General features: G+C 46.9%; 1 protein-coding gene and 2 long non-coding RNA genes across 4 annotated transcripts in view; 1 reads left to right on the forward strand and 2 right to left on the reverse strand.

Annotated features, from left to right (window-relative positions):
- SETD1B (SET domain containing 1B, histone lysine methyltransferase) overlaps window positions 1–4318 on the reverse strand; it is a 47070-nt gene extending 42752 nt beyond the window's left edge. The window contains exons 1-4 of one of the 2 annotated variants that reach the window (XR_013776422.1): window positions 3928–4318; window positions 3454–3608; window positions 2936–3034; window positions 2167–2437 (exon numbers count right to left, since the gene is read on the reverse strand). Coding sequence is in view for 1 of the 2 variants with exons in the window: in XM_079322658.1 (XP_079178784.1) it covers window positions 2167–2437; window positions 2936–3034; window positions 3454–3608; window positions 3928–4000 (598 nt within the window). In the remaining variant the exon portion in view is untranslated. The remainder of the gene's footprint in view (window positions 1–2166; window positions 2438–2935; window positions 3035–3453; window positions 3609–3927) is intronic. The other variant, XM_079322658.1, reaches the window with a different exon arrangement.
- Window positions 4319–4676: 358 nt separating this feature from the next.
- Window positions 4677–11811, forward strand: LOC306810274. Its single transcript, XR_013776423.1, has 2 exons — window positions 4677–6136; window positions 7173–11811. It is a non-coding gene; the product is annotated as an uncharacterized lncRNA (long non-coding RNA).
- LOC306810275 lies at window positions 7899–20093 on the reverse strand. Its single transcript, XR_013776424.1, has 3 exons — window positions 20001–20093; window positions 17799–17892; window positions 7899–13908 (listed from the first exon to the last, which is right to left on the reverse strand). It is a non-coding gene; the product is annotated as an uncharacterized lncRNA (long non-coding RNA).
- Between the last annotated feature and the right edge of the window lies 1 nt (window position 20094).

Here is a 20094-nt window from a genome sequence, read left to right on the forward strand (position 1 = left end):
AAACAAAGCACTCAGTAGCACAATTCTGTCCTGAAAAAGACTTATTTATCTTGAACAAATGCTGCAGATGAAGTTATTCGGGTTTCAAATCTCATTTCACAAAGTCCTGAGCCTCATCCTCAACTATGTAAACTGTTTAAGTTCAACCAAAGTCATGACAAAAGAGATCTCTTCACTGCAAGAGTCTGAAGATAAGCTTAAAATATTAACACACACCACCCACACATGACACTACAACGCCAGGGGTATGGAAGTGTCGGTCTTATTTTCACTTGCTCTTTTGTTACATAGTTCTTCTTGGATCCCAAACATAGTGCAGGAAAAGTTACAGTTTCAAAGAGTTTTATGAATGTGAAATGATTCCTAGCTATTGCTCTAAGACAGGTAATTGCTACTTGTGTCCAGTCTGTAGATGGATAAACTGAGACAAAGTTTCTTTAAACAACCCTGTCTCAGATGAGGAGACTGGATTTATTAGTTTCAGATTCCCAGGCCTATGCTCACACCAGACAGATAAAAATTACACTTTCACTCCTAATATTTATTCTGCTACAAAGTTTTTAACCAACCTTTCTTTGACTTGCAAAGCAGAATACTAGAAAGGGTGAAAATGATACATATATATAAAGTATGTCCTAACCTGCTAATGCTATTTTAGGCACATCATTTTTACTTGATTCTGACAGATTATAGCACACTGACAGTCCTACTCTTTTAGAACGAAAGAGAAGCAACTGTGTGAAAAAAAAATACATTAGGAGCATAAAGCTGGCAAACAAAACAGCAATGAAATTTGAAACTGATCTCAGCATTTTCTCCCAGGAAACTGAAGCATAAACCCCCTCTCATTTCCCTGATGTGCTACAAACTTTCTGGAACAGCTGCCTGGTCAAGACTTGCAGCATAGCTTATATATGGAGAACAAGGAGGAAGGCAGTACAATCAGCTTGTTTAAAATTATTGTCATTAAGACATTCATCACTTACAGAGCAGCTTTAGCTTATATTAAATCTGCAAATGGTTAATTTGTCCTTAAATGTGATTTTTACCTTCAAATTTCAAAGCAATGGAAGGAGCTTGTCTGTAAAAATTATTGGTACTAGAATTTCAAAGTATACACATGTAAGGTCAAGCCTAGCTCCCAACAGAAAATATTATAATACTACTGTGATTTTTCTTCTAACAGTGGTCAGTAATGTCAATAAACATCCTGCTCTACTCTATCACATGTGGCACACCAACTGCTGTGTTGGTTGTGCACTAAACTGTTGAAACCTTTAAACAGAGAACAAGAATATCAACATTTTTAAGAAAAATGGTGTTAGCAATGCCTTTTCCCCAAGAAAGAGTGAAGCAAGCCAGTTTTGAACTAGAAATGCCACCTTTGGAATGTAAAAATACTACCAGCAACTGAACTATACCTCCTCAGTTAGATATTTTTTAAAATTCAGGCAGATTTTAGCAAAGCCCTTTCACTATCACACTTGGAGGAGAGAGAACAGACCAAACACAATGCCTTCACACTTGCAGAAACTTTATTGGGTTTCTGAGGGCTCGGGAGTGGGGCTGGGAGCTGCTTGCTGCAGCACAGGGAGCTGCTGTGGCTTTAAGAGCCAGTCTCACACTTACACACTCGCACACACCGACAAGTGCTGTGTGTGCACTCTGCTGTGCCAGCCCCCAGCCCGCTCCGAGCATCAATGACATGCCAGGCACGCAGGGGACAGCACCCAGCCCCACTGCTGCCACCAGAACCCACCGATTTGGGTCTCAGGAAACACCAGCACTCGCCCAAAAATCCCAAGTTTGCAAAGCAGAGGTGCCAGCGGGTCCAGCAGCCCTGGCAGGTGGCTGAGAGGGACCAGCTGGGGGAAGGGAGATGGGGGACATGAGAGGGCAGCAAGCAGGGACAGGGACGGGCAGGGGAGAGGCAGGGGACAGGCAGGATGGCAGCATTTTGCAAATTACAGGGCTGTCTCTTAGCAACAGACAACACATTTGGCTCCACGTGACTCGCCCAGGCCCCAGACACCAGACCCGCTGCCGGCTCCCTCCGTATTTTTAATCTCCAGGTCCCTGCCCTCTGCACCAGCCTCTGTGCTGGGAGTGGGATGGGCAGGGGTTCTGCAAACCCAAAAGGCATCAGGCACAAATGTGCCCCCTCACCTTTTGTATCCAGCTCCACGTGGATGATGTTGCCCATGACAGAGGTGTTGTGAAGGTGCTGCACAGCCTCCCGGGCACCCTTAACAGTGGCAAAGACGACTTTGGCAATGCCCAGGTGCTTCTTGTTCTTGGGGTTGTAGAGAATCTCCACCTCTTCCACTTCGCCGTATTTCTTGCACATGTCGGCCAAAAAGTTTTCACGGATGTTGTCGTTCAGCTTGGCAAAGGTGACCTGCTTGGGAGGCACTGGCCCCACGTAAAATTCATCAATCTGGAAACGGGCACAAGGCGGGGAACGGTAAAAACCATCGGCATTGTTAATGAGCGTGGGGGAGGGCCTAAGGACGGCACGGGAGGGAGGGGGTTAAAATATCCTGCAAACTTTCGGGGGGAAGAACAAAACCTCCAGGGCTCTGGGTGAACCTCAGAGCCGAGCAGAGGCTCTGCCGCTGCGGCCATTCATGGGAACCGGCTCCTTTCTGGGCTACAAAGATGCATTTTGAGCGGTGCTGTCAGCAGAGAGCCCCCTCCTCCCCACTGCCCCCTGCCTCAGAAGCCCCAGCTCCAAAACCTTCAAGTGATCTCGTTAGACACATGCATTGATTTCTTGTTATTCTCATAGAAGAGGATTATTGTTAAACACTTCGCTAAATAACAATGTTAATAGGAATATGACTGTCATTTAAACGGTCCATTAAAGTATTTGAACTCAGGCTTCACTCCCAGATAAACAAGTTTCCAGAGCTAAAGCCAAAAGTCAGGGCAGTACCTTGAATTTGGGGACAGACAGCTCCAACTCCTTAGTTTTGGTCCATATTCGCCCTATTCTGGGATCCCTGACACAATCCACAGGAGCGATCCCCGAGTTCTGGGAGAAGGAGGAGGAGGAAGAGGAGGGGAGAAAACATAGAAACAGCAATAAGGAGACTTGAAATTTAAGACAAAAATAAAAGAAAAAATAAACCCCAAGGAAGCACGGGCTGTCTCAAGGGAAGGGGAAAGCGCACACACACACACACACACACACGTGTCAAATTGCAATACTGCTGGGAAATGCACACAGATTGGAAACATAGAAAAAAGCCGCAGGTTTGGGCTCCTGACAGTTGAATACAAAGTGTCAGGTGGCTGTAACTTTGGTGGCTGTGCGTGTCCCCCCCACACACATGCGCTACGGCGAGGATTACCACGACCCGGAGGGACCCCCAGCCCCCAAAACGCCGGTAAGAGGGAGGCTGAGGGGGGAGACACGACACAATGGGGGGAACCCGGGAGCCCCCTACTCACAGGCATGCTGAAATGTTGCCCATCGTAACGATAGAGTTTGTGCTGTCCTTTTTTCAGAGCCGGGTCAATAATCAACTTGTAACTTCTCCAATGGTGATTTCTTTTCTCGACAGAAGTGCTGGCTTGCGTGCTGTTCTCCATTCCGTTGATCCAACCTGAACGCGAGAGGGGGGGGGAGAGAGAAAGGGGGAAGGGGAAAAGAAAAAAAAACACACGAAAAACCATAAAGTTAAAAAAAAAATATTCAACAAAGACCTCTTCGTTTCGGTGTGCTTTTTTTTTTTTTTTTTTTTTAACGAGCCGCCCGCTCTACACACCCAGGCAGGGAGGAAATCCACCGCGAAGAGAGCCCCAAAATGGGGGAATTGCCAACCGCGTCCCCCCCTCCACCCCAAGCAGACAAGAGGCAGAGAGGGAAGAGGAGGAAAAAAAAAAAAAAAAAAAAGAAGAAAAAAACCCCAGATCCAATCTCACTTGAACTCTGCTTTTTGCCATGATCTTCAGGGTGCTTGGCTTTTTCCCCCGCCTTGGTCTCTCGGAAAGACATCGCGCTGGGCGGCTGATCGTCTCCGGGCGGCGAAAGGCGAGCTCCCGTCTCACATGGGGCCGGTTACCGGCGCGGGCTGCCCGCCAGGCTCCTGCCTCCCGTTTTCGCGAGCCACCACATATTGTGTGTGCTCGCTGCTGGCGGCGGCCGGGATCCCACAATACACCGCTGCGAGCGCCGCGAACGCCTAACCGCGCTCCGCCGCCTGCACATTCACGGCGGCCGCGCCGCGCAGCCCCCGGCCCGCGGCCGCCCGCCGCCGCCCCGCCGCCGCCGAGCGCCGCCGCATGGGCCGCCGCCGGGACGCGCGGGTTTTTTTTCCCTCCCCGCCGCGGGGTTAACGGCATGCGGGGGGGCGAGTGGAATCTGCCCGCTGCATTTACCTTAGCGCAAACTGTTTCTAAACAAGATGGACCTATAGGTGGGACAAGTTGGGGTTGGTTGTTTTTTTTTTTTTTTCCCTTTTTTTTTTTTTCTCTCTCTCTTAATCTTTTTTTAGGGAAAGACTTCGGCGAGCCCTGGCGACCGCGGGGGCGGGTGGAGCGCGGACCCGCCGCGCTGCTGCGGCGGAGAGCGCGGGGGGGGGAAGCTGGAGGGGGGGTGGCGACACACGCAGAGGAGGGGGGGATGGAGGATGGGGGAGCAGCTTTGCTTATTAAAGGTCCGGAGCCCTCGTCAGCCAATCAGCGGGGAGGTTCCATTTTGTTTTCGGTATTAAAGGCGGGCGGCGCGGTGCCCCCGGCGCTCGGCGGGCGCGGGGCCGGGCGGAGCGCGGCGGGCGCATGGCGCGGCCGTCCCGGGGCGCGGGGCCGCGGCGGCCCCGGGAGCGGCCGCGCCATTGGCTGGGGCGGCGGCAGCGCGGCGGGCGCAGCCAATGGGAGCGCGGCTTCCATGGGGCTTGAGTTATTAGGCGGCGGGGTAAAAGCGCCGCGCGGCAGAAGCCAAGGAGAGGCCGCGGGACCCGCAGCCATTTTTCTGCAGTGGAGCGAAATGGCCAACTGGGCTTTTCCTTTGTTCCATAAAGGGGGATCCGCCATGTGAATCCACACCACGCGGGGTGGTGGGAGCCTCTAGCACGGTGCCAGACGACTCACTGAAGAAGGATTTCAATATATATATACATCTATCTCAAACCCTTAACCAAAAAAAAAAAAAAGTAATGCGGATTTTTTTTTTCTCCCTTATGATTCGGAATCCATCTTTGTCTTGTGTAACTAGGTCATGGCACACCCTATGTCAGCAGTTAACAATTTCGAATGCCAACAAAAAAAAGAGTAAATACATTCTTTTTGTATTTTTTTTCGTTGTTTTGGGGGTTTTTAAGCTTTAAGCAGCTCTGGTGACTGAATAATAAATTTGAGAGACTTCTCTCCCGTATTAAACACTTGATTCCTGGCCATTTTTATTAACTCCTTTGGTGCTTAAAAGGTAATGTTTTAAATATGGGTATAGGAATAGTGAATTCTGGCAAAAAAAAAGGCAATTTTACTATGATAAGCTTTTTCTCTTTCTTTCCTCTTACATTGTAAGTACCCAATCCATTCTGTCCTTGCTAAGTGTAGTTTTCATGTTAATGTTACTGAAGTGGTCCTTATTGCTAAACCTTCATTTGCATGTCTTATGTCTTTGTCTGTTTAAACCAATTTATGCTTTTTGAAATATTTTACTTTTAAAGCAAAGTATCGGGCTAAGATATGCTTAAAAGTTGTTTAGAACCAGTAAATGTTAACTAGGTGTTTTCACACTGACATGTGCAGCCTAAAACTATTGAGGAGAATATTTTTAGTGTCTGCATACTCTGTGGAAAAACACTGAACGTCTTTTTTATGTACAGAGTAAATCTGCCACAGGAAGGTAGATTTAAGCCTCGAGCAGGAGTCCTCGCCTGTGTACGGTCAGTCAACATAGCTGGACTTTTTCTATAGCTTTTTCCCCCCCTTTTTTTTTTTCCTCTTTTTTTTTTGATGCTAGACCACTGCCATACAAAGATCCGTAACTTATCTTAACAAGATCCGCTTTGGCTCGCAAACTTACGAGAGAAGTGGTGATACAGATCATATATATATATTTATAGCCATTATTTTTAAAAAGAGTAACAACTTCACCTTCAGAGCTGCATTCAACTATGGTGTGCGGGTAAGTAAACCCTTTTGCCCTTGCAGAGGAACAAATAGCCCAGGCCTGTAGCTAATGGTATTGTCCTGGGTGGAAAGATCCCAATGGTCGTCTGAAAGCGCTGGCGATCTCCTTCTCCTCAGAAACATCTAACAGTGCCTCTGAAACGTCTCTTTTCAGGGAGGGATTTGATTTCTCTTTCTGCACAAAGCTCTTGGTCGTCCTCAGCCCTGGGTGGGTTTGGGAGTTTTTTTGTGCGGAGAGACGCTGTGAATCCATTGCAGGCATTACGTGGCTGTTAAATTGAAAGCACCAAAAAAAAAAAAAAAAAAATCTGCCTGTGAACAGTAAGATGTTAGTGAGGTTGATGTTAAAAAAGGCGAGAAGGCGGTGGTGGTGGTAGGGATCCCTTACATGTTTTATCCGTCTAATTACAGAAGCTCGACAAAAAACAGGCAACAAAATGGGGGGGTGTTTTTCACGACGGTGAGTCTTAATGGCGGATGTCTCCCTAGAAAGCACTGTAAAATCCTTCATACCGAGAGGCAATGACTTGGAGAGAGGGGGGAAAAAGGAGGTCTGGAAGTATATCCAAAATGAGGGAGTTTCCTTCCAAGTGAGGGACCCTTTGCAGCCTGAGTGTTACAGATGGAGAGCCGTGACGCAGTTGATATTCACAGCAGTTGTGCTTTAGTGCCGCCACCCAGCCCACGAAAATGGCCTCCCCGCCGAATTCTGGTGGGTTTATTATGTGAAAGGCTGCGGCAGCACCGTGTCCCGGGCGGCGGGAGGGGCGGGCACGGCGCTCCCGGTCGCGCTCCGTGTTGTGTGAGGGCAGCCGCCATCATGGCTTCTCCTTCCCTTCGGCGCCGCGTTCTCCTCAGCGCTGGGCGGTGGCGCGGCGGGCTCTCCCCCCGCTGCCTCCCGGCGCTCCGCGTCCCAGGCGCTGCAGGGAAATGGTGGGTTTGGGGTGGTTTGCTTTTTTGTTGGTTTTTTTGGTTTTGTCTTTTTTTTTAAATCCTCCTTTCTCTCCCCTTTCCCGCCCCCCTTCCCCCAGCGCTTTGTGAGGGGCTGTGGAAGGGCGAAGCCGGGCAGGGAGCAGCTCTTTCTCCCCTCGCACAACATGGCGGGAGCGCCCTGCGGCAGCGGGGCTGGCGGCGCTCCAGCCGGGCCGGGCGGGGGGGCAGCCGGCCGGGAGGACAAAGGCGGCTCGGATAATGCCGGCGCAGCCCCGGCTGCTATAAATAACACCGCCCTTCCCCCGCCGCAGCCTCCCGCTCTCTTTATAAAAAACACCAAGCCGTGGAAGTCACCTAATGCAGGGGGGGGGGAAAAGAGGAACAAACAACAACATCCTCCTTCTCCCCACACACACAAGGAGGGGAAAAAACAAAATGCACTAAAAAATTAAAGCTCGGGCACTGTGGGGGACGGGGGAACCAGCAGCGTTGGCCGCGGGAGGGGCCGGGCGGCGCCGCCACCTCCCCGCCCGGAGCGGGTGCGCCGGGGGGAGCGCGGCCGCCGCTCCCCGTCACATGGCTCTTTGTTGTTTTCCTTCTCTGCCTCTGCCGGGCTGTTCCCCCCTCCGCCATCGCCCAGCCGGGGCAGCGCTGCCCTGCCTCCTCCGGCCTGCAGCGCCGAGCTCCCCGGGCCCGCACGGGCAGGGCTGGCGCGGAGCCGGTGCCGCGCTGCAGTGGAGCCGCCATGGCCCGATGAAGTGTTACATGTGGCGTCGGTTTTTTTTCGTCTTTTTTTTCTAATTTTTTTTATTTCCTCCTTGTGGTTTGCTTTTTTTTTTTTTTTTTTTTTTTTTTGGTGGGATTTTTTTTTCCCCGAGCAGATTCTGCTGCAGCTCGCTTTGGGTGGAGGCTGAGGGTTATCTCGGAACAAGCCTCGCTGCGCTCTGCGGGGAATTGCAGCTTGTGCTCACTGCAGACCCAGAATAGGTGAGCCAGGAAAGCCTGGCTTGAGCAACCACTTCAGAGGGCAGGACAGGGAGGAAAAGCAAACACTGTAGAAAGGTGGCCTCCCTGGTAAGGCTAGAGCAGGACCGTCCTGCGGACTCTGAGGGAGGGAGAAGGTAAGTGGCTGCTTGGCAGAGGCTGTCTGCGGGAGCGGCATGTGCCGGGCAGGGTGCGCCCTGCCCGCAGTTCCTGCGGCTCAGCACCAGCCGCTCCGTGGGTTTGTACAACCTGTGCTGTGGTATGTGCCGAGGCTCAGGGCTGTTTCCCTGCGAGGGAGCAGGGTGCTGCCGCGAAGGAGGCACCGCAGCCCGCGCCTTTCGCAACAACTGCGCTCATCGCTCCATTCCTCGCTCCCCCCCCTCGCTCCTCACCGGGTCAGGCTCTGTGTCGAGAACAAGCGACAAACCGTCCGCACAAAACAGAACACGTTCCCATGGAGGGGGAGAAAACCAAACAAACCAACAACAAAACCAAAGCGCTGCCGCAGTGCCAGGCTGGCGTTGCAGCGCTGTCGGGGGCTGCGGCGCTCGGAGCCGCTCCGGGCCCGGGCTGGAGCCAGCGCTGAGCGCCCGGCCCGGGGCACGGCGGCTCCCTGGGACCGTCTGCTGGCAAAATCGGAAGGAACGCTGACGTTGTTCTTAGCTGAACACCATTAAAATGCTCCTCTGGTATCTCTCAATAGAGGTGAAAAGCATTCCAGCTTCCTGGAAATGGCCGAAAGAGGCGACGTGTAGATCAAAGTACGGCGCAGAGCTGGGCTCGTGTTTGCAGGGGTTTTTGAACTGTAGTGAAAACGTTTCTGCAGCTTGCATCGTAATGAGTTAAGTCAACACGTGAAGAGACTAAAAAAGGCATATTTAAACAGCATCGGGCTATTAACTTTCCTGGGATTTAAGATTTATGTTTAAATATATATTTGGCTGTTAGCAATACCAGCATTTAAACAGTAACGTTGATCTGTTCAACCCTGAAGCAAACCAGCTCTGCCTAACGCAGCTTTGAAGCGACACAGCCAGACCATAATACTGTGGGAGCTTAGACAGCTTTGTCTGTACTTGCATCTCTCTGCATATTTTTCCAGGACTCTGATCTTTGTCTGCGATTAATCATTGTCCAGGACGGCTGTTCCCGGTGGTAGGATCCATGAAGTGCTCCAGCTGGGAGAGGTCCTAACGCGTGTGCCTGGCTCTGCGTACGTGCAAAGCAGGGCCAGAAATTGCTGGGGCAGCAGGCGCTGGACAGCGAGCCTGCCGTGCCGCCCCAGTGAGTTTGTGTGGGTCCTCAGCACTTCTGCAAGTTGTTTTTGTAAGTCTGAGCCGAAAATTTCTTTCCGTTTTTTAGAGTTTCTAAATGACTATAATGTTCAGCGTAGTTCGCCAAGGCAGCTGAGGCCAGTTGTGCTCTCAGAGTGGGTGGTTTCATGGCTGAACCTCGTATCTGAAAAGCGAAATGTTCTGGTACAGTGTGTTTAAATCCCAGAAAGGTCAAACCAGACTTTCATAACCAGTTAGATTGACCCTGGTTTGCTGCGTGAGACTCTTTAGATAAAGAGATCTTTCAGGGAAAAGGGAGGGGGGAAAAAAAAAAGAGTTTTTCTCTGAACAGCTTGTGGTGATTCTGTACACATTCTTGAAGCAAAGGAGTTTGTTCTTGCCCACAGCGTCCCTGCCTGGCATTGTTGAGTGGAAAACTCTTATGCTAATTATATCACTGTCTGTTATCAATAAGAAGTGATTTAATTTCTTTGGCAAAGTGTTGCAACAAGAGCAAATTAGATTGAGAGGCAATGTGAAATAAAAAATATGCAGCTGTTCTGCCAAACAATGATCCTGACTGTTTGCAACATTTTGTTTTAGACTGCCTTGCACACAGAATCCTTTATATTGAAGGTTTTCAAGTCACAATCCACTGCTTGTGCAAGGAAACTAGATTAATAGATTATAAAAGACAAAAGAGACCAAGGTTCATCTGGTTCAACTTCCTGCATTATGCAGGTCTCTGGATTTTTCTGAAATTTTTGCTTTTTCTCATTTGAAAGAATTCAACTGCAGCATTGCTGTATCATAGATAAAGATCAGATTTTCATTTTCAAACAGGCTGTGAAAGGGAGTAAAAAAAGGGTAAATTGTTTCCATCAAAAATCTACCTGACAGACTAGAAATCAAAGCACCTTTTAAAGCTTGTCTAGTTTCTGTTTTCAGTTTCTGGACGTGTCTGTCTCTCAGTCTCCTTGGCAGAGGAATGCTCCATGACCAGATTTCCATCCCCTCGTAGCTCTGTGCAAGCTGAGCATTTAAACACTCCACTGCAGGCTGCAGAGCTCCCCCTCGGGTCCATCTTTACTAATCCTGCAATTGTTCCTGCTCCAGTTTGTCACCATTTTGATCTGGGCAGAAGGGAACAGAGCCATGGGCAGTGGCCATGCCTGAGCCAAGAGCCCTCTGGGCTCAGCTGTGTCTGTCAGGCATCCAGGGATTACTGCAGCCCTGTTCAGCTGCTTTCCAGCAGGGCTGCTGAAATGCTCTCAGATCTGCTCCTTCTTAGGATGACAACCCTGTACTGTAGGATTGTGCTCTTTGTTGTGCATGTATGGCTCTACTCTGATCCTCTTGAAAAGTCTTAGCGTTGTTGCTGGCAATGACCTTTTTAAATTATTATTTTTATTTGATCCTCCTGACGCTGCTTAGTGTCACCTACAAACTCGGTTGGTTATGATTTTATGTTTTCTTGCAGATAAACACGCTATCTGCTGTGGGTGTTTCCTGGTTCCGGGTGTGTGCACACACCTCAGCAGTGTTAGTATTGTGTCAGGAGGAGGTCTGGTTCCACACCACCCCTTGCCACACCCCAGTTGCATGGGAAGAAAGCCCAGTTTAGGAGCTGGAAGGGAGCCAGAGGCACACTGCAACACTTGCCTGCCCTGGGTCTATTATGTAGCCATTAAATAATGCAGAGCACAAAACAGGTGGTTGCAGGAGCCATAAAAGAAAGATGAGAGGTCTGGGGCAGGGTGGTTACAAAGTACATTTTGAGACCTTCCTGTTAGATGGGTTTTTTTTGGACGTGATGCCTCGGTACATGCTCTGTATCCAGCTGTTCTTTCAAGACCTAAATACATTAGGGACTTCTTCCCCCCTGCCAAATTTGATTGAGATTGGAGGAAGGAGAGAGAAAAATTACATAGAACAACACAGTCTCATTAGAGAGTTTTATTTTTAGGAAACCAGGCTAAGAATATCAAAGGAATATTTAGTAGGAATATGGACAGGCTATTTGCCTGTTCAGATTTTCTTGCCATGAAATTTTTCATTCCTTCCTAAGAACAGCAGATGATCTGTCTAGGGAATTGTCAGCCAAAATAAGCAACCTGCTGATGGATTTCACCTGTGTCCCAGCAGGATTGGAGGATGCACAGGATGTGAGCCCTGAACAATGGCAGGGAATCACTAGGCTAAGTTGTTTGGCTGCTGGGGTGCAGAGATGCATGGTGACACCCAACAGTGGAACAAACATTTACTGTGTTTAAGATCCAGACAAATTTTGATGGATATGTTGGATATTTGCCAGAGCTGAGGGTTTGGGGTTTTTTTGTTACTTTTTAAACTGTATGTGATCATATTATTTCTGAAAGTAATATGACAAAGCCACCTCTGTAAGGTAGGGAGTGAGTGCTTTCAGAGATCTAATCTTTCTTGAGCTATAAAGGAATAAAGAAGCTGTTTCAACACCTGACTTGTAGAACGTTTTGTGTTGCTTCTTGCCTATTGAAATGCAGCTGCCATCGAAATGCTGTGATCCTATCAGGATGTAGAACTGGTTATTTTTTAGAATGCTTTCAAGCTTATAAAAATCATGAAATAAATCAAGACGATTGGCAATTCTAATCAGCATTCTAAAGCCATTGAATTACAAAACAGTTCAGTGCTTCATGGCCCCTGAACAGTACAGTTTCACAAAAATAAAAGAGAAAGAATGAAAAGAATGTACCATTTAAAGACACTGGGCACTTACAAAGCTTGCATCAAAAGGAACTGAAGATACAAATAAGTAATCTAAAAGGATATTTATGCATTAAATTACTTTTGTCTCTGGACACTTCATTAAATAGTCTGGATATGATGGTAGCTGGGAACCTGGGAGCCATTTTAACACATGCAACACATGCAAGGAACATTCTGATTACAAGTGATGGAGTAGAAAACGTTGCGGGCAGAAACTGATGACAAAGATCAAAAGGAATGAGTGCAGCTTACAAATCAGAGCAGTGTCTTCCCACTGCTGCAATGTGACACTAGACCAGGACTTTGTTTCGCCCTTGACATTGCCACCACTGCTCTCAATCCCGCAGATGAGGATTTGCATCTTGATGTATGGTTTGACAGGTCGGTGGGGAGTGCCCCGGCTGCTCCCCCAGCGCTGGGTTGCAGCTCAGTGGCCCGAAGGCGCCGGGTGGGTGAGGCTGTGCCATCCACAGCTCCCAGTTGCTGAGCAGCTGCAGGGCTGTCTGTGCCTGTGCTGTGTGAAAGGAGCAGCACGGCTTCCCCTTGGCTGCTGCAGCTTGGAAACAGGAGTAGTGGCCGTGGCAAAATCATTCCGTTCCTGGCTGGCTGACGGAGCCGCTGGCAAAACGCTGGAGTGAGGAGAAGGGACACTCGGTGGAGCAGGGGGTGGCAGGAGGGGAGGGAAGAGCCAGCATATGTGCACAGCAGAGGCTACAAAGGCAGCAGATCCTGGCAGAGCAGGGGGCACACACCGAGGAGAAAGGAATGGGAGAGAGGCCAAAGGCACGGCTCAGAATTAAAAAAAAAAAAAAAACAGGAGGAGAGTGGCATATGGAGAGGGGAAATAATGCAGAACTTGCACAGCCTGTGAATAATTGAATAGAAAATACAGGAAGAGGCAAGGAGCTTGATTCATTACTGCCCTTCACCTTGTGGAGACAGCTACACCCAGGAAGAGGAGGTGTGGAATACAACAGCATCCTTCATGTCCCACAGTGAACTGTAGGTTTTACATTTCGACCCCTGCCATTTGTGGTTTTCTCCTTTCATAGCCCATGCCTTTTGTTCAGACTTGACTCCTGCAGGCTCTGTTCTTATCTTTGTCTACTTTCTGAAGTATTTTTGAAGTTGCTTTAGCTCTTTTTTTTTTTTTTTTTTTTTTTTTTTTTTTTTTTTTTTTTTTTTTTTTTTTTTCATTTTTAGGTAAATTTTAAATTAAAGTACCTTTAGTTGTTTTAACCTTCAAGAGGTCAGGCCATTGTTAGTTTCTAACTGAAGTTAGTTTCCACTAAACCCACACATCCATTGCTGCCTTTCTGCTGTCTCTCTCCTGGGAGCTGCTGATGCAGGACAGGGTTCTCTTTGCTTCCTGACACCTTCCCCTGCACATTGTGTTTCCCTTTCCCTGGGCAGTGCCTGGCAGCAGTCCGGAAGGACTCGCAGTTAGCAGTGTGCAGGAAGTGGTTGCTGTGGCTGTAAATTATCACATGCTGCATAAAGGGGAGTGAAAAAAGTGTCACAAACATCTGCAGGGGGGGTCTGACCAAAAGGGATCCTTAGTTCCACCACCACTGCCCACATGAAAAAGCAGTTCATGGTTTCAGTGCCTAACGTGCAATTGGCTGTGGAATAGGAAATGCCAGTGGAGCTGGCAGGGAAGCAGGAAAGCTGGACATTCCTCCAGGCACAGGACTGAGGGGCACGGCTTGTACAGCAGGGTGGGGAGAGGAATTTAAGCTCGTGCAGCTGTTGCTCTGCTGTGACCAGTCCAGGCTTGCTTGGAGGCCTTTCGACTGAAAACACTTTTCCCCAAGTCCAAAATTGAGTTCTAAAAGGAAAATGGAGGTGTCCACTCAGACTTACAGTGGAAATTATTTGAATTATTTGCTGTGGGTGCTCTGTGTGTAGTTCAAGCCAATAAAGTACTTGGTAAATGCACAGCCAGATGTGTTCTGTACTTAGAAAATTTTTGTCTAAGATGTCTGATTCGTTGGGATCCTGTATTTGTTTCCTTCTTCCATTTGCCTGGAGCCCTTATCTTTGAACAGGCACTGTCTGTACTATTGTTAGACTCCCAAGACCATTAAAGGTCTTGGGGCACTGACATTTTACAAGCAGATCCAGCTGCCATTCACACGGGGGCATTTTTAGCCTTATGAGACATGTAAGTTTAATTAGAACAGTTATAACCAGACAATCTCCCCACCTTAAGAAATCAGAGCTCCAATGTTAATCCCAGTAAGCAATGAGGAACTTGACAATGTGCCTGTTGTTATGAGGAGATTCAGGAAGGGTGAGATGTGTGTAGGAAGGGTGAAATGCACAGGAAATGTGCCATCAAGGACAGAGGTGTGGAGCAGGGCAGGGCAGCGTGCCAGACCCAGCCCTGTCAGCTTGCTGCTCTCTTTGCCTACCCTCAGCACCCCACAGCACTGCTTGAACACCTTCCTGACCTGCTCTGGGGATTCTCAGGAGGACATCCAGCCAGGCCACTCTTCAGTGTCAGCCCAACCAGCTCCCACAAACCAGGCACAAGCCAAGAATCACAGCTCTAAAGCAAACATCACTCAATTACAACCTGGTTTTATTTCCAGTGCCTCAAGTTATTAATTAACCTGCTGTGAGCATCGCTGTTCCTGTCAGGGTTTGCTCTGGCCAGGTTGTGATTGCTCTCAGGTCTGAGAAAAATTCAGTCTGGGCCTGTGCTTTGCTTGGCCATGTTCTGACAGGCCACAAGCTCCTCTGGCTCCTGCCAAACCTCCACCTCTATGAATGAGCATCTTGCCAGCCAGACAACGACAGAGCGAGCGCTTCCCATTTAGCTCTACCAGTATATCCAACACTCCACAAAAACCAGGCAGAAATTGTGGTGTCCCCCACACATACAAGGGATTTTATCATCTCTTCAGTCTGCCATGGCTGCCTTCCTGTGGGAAGTTTGCACAGATATCAGAAGGGAGGATGCAAAGTTCATGTTAATTGCCCTATAATGTCAGTGCTATGCATTACTCAGCAAAAACATGGCCCTGTTTCATCCACAGTCCATTCTCTTACAGCCTACTTCACCATCTTTTATTCTCCCCCAGGAATATTCCCAGTTTCCTCACATCCTTGTCCAAATGGTTTGGGAGCTTCCTGCCTGGGCCAGGTGCAAGAGTGCAGGAATGAGGTGTTGATCAAAGCCTGACTCATGACTCTGTAAAACACACACTTGTTCAGGCTGCACTGTAGCTCACATAGTGAAAAGATTATTTAGGAAGCCAAACCTGGGTTCACTTAAACTTGATGTTCTCTACAGCCACACAAAACAAACCACAACTCCACATATTTCAGGTTTAGAGGAATCTTCCAACAGATTTTGGGGAGTGTAACCCAGATTTGGCAATGCACAGTTGACTCACCCACTCCATATTAATCCCTCCTGTGTAAGCTAAAGCAGCTGAATGCAACTCCTGCATTAAGATCATCTTAATTAACACACACTCCTCTTGGGTTCAGCCTTCCCTTGTTTCTGAACCAGCAAGTGCATTAAAAAAAATATCTCTATCCACAAGGAATTACATAATTTGGGAATGAGAGAAGGGAAGAATGATCTGAAGTAAGCAGATACTGCAAAGAGCTCTACAATTTTGAAAAAAACAGCATTTTCATGCTTTCTGGGTTAGGTGGAGTGTTGGGTAATGAAAACACAGGAAGGCCTAAGCCAGAGGGATTTTAGAGGTTATACTAAAGGGATTGGTTGGATACTGGCTAAGAACTCATTGTGTTGCAAGCAAAGCTATTTGTAGCCCTTTTCTCTAAATTTCCCCAAATGACTTCCTGATGGGCTGTGCTCTCTGCTGCAGATCTGGATGCAAAGAGCATCTGATGGTGACTAATTTCATGCAGATCTCTAGCAGAGCCCTGATCTCTGTCAGCCACGAGCAAGGCTGTGCCTCACTCACTCCTGAACCCCCTGCTTCTGCCTGTGTCCACCTTCCAAGGCAAACACAACCACAGAACTCACCTGAAATGAGGTGAGAGGGCTCTGAATCCCCTTCTCTCTGTGGAACCTCCACATTGCCTTCCCAGCACAGAGGCAGGGGATGTGATCCAGCATTGCTGTGATAGCTCTGCCAGCCTGTGGTGACAAATTCCTGCCCCTGGTTTGGGGAAGCCAGGCCAGCACATCTGAGAGACACATCCCCAGAGCTCTGGGGGCAGAGCTGTGCAGGTGTTGGCAGACACTTGCCTGTTCATTTCATGCTTTTCAGAGATCACTCATTGTGTCTGATGTTCCAGAAAGGTATAAGATGATCCTAACCTTGTGTTACCCATTTTTCACAACAGAATTTGGCTTGAGAGTGCACGCTTTAGTGATCAACAGAAACTTGAAACTGCCTCTAAGCACGTACTGTATCAAGATGAAATGTCACCATGTCAATTTACTTCAGATTTGTAAAATGGGGTGGTTTTCCCTCCCAACTGCAAAGCTAAGAACTCAGTTTCTAATGAAAGGTGAAATTCAAAACAAAGCAAGTTGGCCATGTGTGCATCAGGTAGGCCATACAGTGGCACCCCTGATTTAAAGAATATCAGAGAAAATATCCAAGAAACAGTTTGTATTCCCTATAAATAGCTGCTCACCAGGTAGTCGTGTGTGGTTTATAAATAAAGTTTATCCAAACTACATCAGAGTGTCTGAATATTCTCTGCCAGATTTTGCTGAGTTGTGTGTCTTAATTTGTCTCACACCTCCCCTTGCAGACTCTTGTCCTGTTTCCTTTCCCAAGCCTCTGAACTCCCTGGTAGCATTTGAACAGATTTTACAGAGAATTTATCCAAAGATTTCTGCACTGATTTAGTGCAGGGGCTCCTTGAGCCAAGTGAAACAGGAACTATTTCTAAGGCATGAAAAGGCAGAAAGGAAATTTTCTTATTGAAATATAATTTTTCCATATTACTTAACAGTCTAGAAAGTTAATGCCTTTCTGGCAGCACTTCCCACAGGGAAAAAAATATGGCTCCTACTCAGCCAAACAACTGTGTAATAATGTTTTAGGTTGGGTTAAATGTCTCAGAGACTGGCAGGTGTTGCAGCCACCTTGCCTTCAGTGAAAAAGGCAATTGAGAGCCCTTATGAAAAAGGGATTTACATCAGTAGGAGCTGCTACACAAAAAAACAGGCACATGGCAAGGTTTGAATAGATGGTGAATCATGTGGCCCAAGGGATTTTTCAGGGTGGGGGCATGTGTGTAAAATATCAGGCCATGAGGACGAGATGGTTGAGCTCTGCATGTGTGAGAGGAACAGCAAGAAACACTGCAGAAATGGAGACTGAGAAGCAGCTGAAAGTCAAGGGCACTGGGGAGCTTTGATTTTGGATATTGTGTGGAGGGTTTAGTGAGGGTCAGAGCAGTGTTGGCACTGTGAGCAAAAGCACAACTGAAAAACAATTTTGTTCATTTGTTCTGTAAACAGGAGGAATCACCTTGAGTAGTACACACTTGCTTTGTCATAGGCTTCTCCTCTCACACTGATTCTGTCTCCACAATTTTGTGCTGTGTGCAGGGACAGTTCAGCTGTCCCATATCATAATTTCCCCTTCCTCCTGTGCCCTGTTCATACTAAATTCTGTGGGGCAGAGACTCTCCATCAGCAAGAGTCTGTGTGCACTTGACAAGCAATTGTTGTCCTTGTGCAACATCTGAAATTTATCAGAGATTCACTTGACTTACTCAGAAAATCCTGTTCCTTAGGGTCTGTCTTTCCAACTGTGAATTTTTCAAGGCATTGCTCTTCCTCAATACATGCTGTAGTGGGAATTCATAGCTGAAAACACAAATAATTAATGTCAGTGGTAATGTTAAAAAATAAATTTTTAAGGCTCTGTCTTCTTATGCATTTTCTTAACTAAGTTTATGAATATTCTCTTGGACATAAATGGGGTTAGTTCTTGCTATGCTGAAGTCTTTGTAAGCTGGGGTCTGTGCTATGAAGAAAAAAATTAAGTGTATTTCAAATCATAGTTCTGAAAACAATAAGAAGGTCCCCATTCTTGTCCAGTTTGTTATCACATAAACTAACAATATGAATACGTAGCAGATGGTGTGTGCAAACAATATTGAACCTAATCTGTGAATCTTTTTTTTTTGTGTTTTCATAACTAACCTGAATTACCCATCAATACCATCCAGAGTGTTAAAGCTTCTTTAATAATCACAAACCCCCAGCAGTTTTCCTAAGCAGTGTGCTCTCTTTTCACTCCTTCATGAAGCAACAAACTGGCACCAAGATTGGGCACAGATATTTTCCATACCCAACTAATGCCCTGGTTTTGTTGTGCTCACTGAGAATCTACACACACACATTGACCCCTGAGCTGCAGATGTGCAAGCTTTTGATGAAAGAACTTGTGCCAAAATCAATATACAGGCCAAAACTGAACTAGAGAAGGACACTTGCAATTAGTAATGATTAGACTTGAATTTCACTAATAGAGGGTTGAATCTTCTTCCATTTAAATCAGTGGCACAATTCCATTTTAGATTTTGCTTTTTTTTGGAGTCAGCAAAATGGGCTCAGTTTTGCTCAAACTCAAATGATATGCCTGGAGCATTGAATAGCTGTTAATTAAAATTAAGTACCTGAGACACTGAAATGTTCTATTTCATCCATACTAAGTTGACTCATTACAAGTACAACATCAATTACTTAAAAACAGTCTTGGAAGTGTTTACAGTTGTATTAGTAATTTGCTCATTTTATGTTGTTTCATCCCAAATCTAAAGGTGTACAAATCTAAAAGTTTCCTTAAGTAAAAAATGTACAAGGAGACAAAGCTGTAAGAAATGTAAAGATTGTTTTGCGAGACTTGGGAAAAAAAACCAAAACAAAAAGAAAAAGCAAAACTCCACAAATTATTAATGAACCACAAAATACTTTTATCCCCCAAAAAATTCCCTTTATGGCAATAATTGACTTGAAAAAAACCCCCTGAATTCTTCAGTTACAGGAAGACTGTTAACTCTGCCTGCTGATTGTACCATACATAGTGTGATACTGGGTTTGAACCAGGTCCAAATAAATCATTTCAGGATAAAACAAATTCTTTCCTGGCCCATCCATTCCTGTACCATTGGGATGCTCTCAGCCATTACAGTGGACAGGAGCTGATGGCTTTTCCTGTGTACCAGATAAGATTTCTAAGACTGTGGCTTGTAAGGAATTTTTTTTCACAATTTCTACGTGCTGGCATCAACTTTTTCCTCAATAAAATGATGAATTTTAAATAGGTGTGAATTTGAGCACTTTTTTTATTATTATAATTTGAGTTATATGACACTTTGTTGGGTATTAAAGGTCCTTCTTCTTATCTATAGCAGAAATATCCTTTCCTAGCTTTTTGTTTGCCCTGTGCACAAAGCAGGATCCTCCTTGCCCGAGTGCAGTGGTGTTTGTGTTGGGTCTGGAAGGCCATCTAGTGACACAACTGCGCAGGGGAAAATGAAAACCCCTACTCCAACAGTGTTATTTTTTTGTTTGGTTTTTTTTTCCCTTACTTGAATTAAACGGTCTTGCTACACCCGAGCATGTCCTTAGGGGTTTGTTGCTATTTCCACAAATGGTATTTAATTTAAAAAAAAAAATCAGGGGAAATTTTTACTTAAAACCAAACACTCCTAATTCCTGCCAGGAAAGAAATGTGGGGGGTTTTTTTTGTGCTGAATGGTGGTAGTTTGCACCTGAGCAGCTCTGTCCAAAACTCAGTGTCACTCCCCTGATATAATCCAGCAATTGTGATCCCTTCAGAGCCAAACATACCCAGCTGCTGTGATCCGCTGCGTCCCACGGCACCAAAAAACGCCACGTGGAAGCCTGAGGCCACCACATCTCTGCAATGAGAATGAGAAATTCCAGCTATTTTCATTGCAGCTCACCTTGGGTGGTGAGCAGATGATGAGCAGAGCTGTCGGTTCTTACCCAAGCGATAAATCAGTGGGAAACAAGCAGCGGGTCGCTGCCAGTGCCAGT

Source organism: Erithacus rubecula (assembly GCF_903797595.1).
Source record: "Erithacus rubecula genome assembly, chromosome: 19".
Lineage (NCBI taxonomy): Eukaryota > Metazoa > Chordata > Aves > Passeriformes > Muscicapidae > Erithacus > Erithacus rubecula.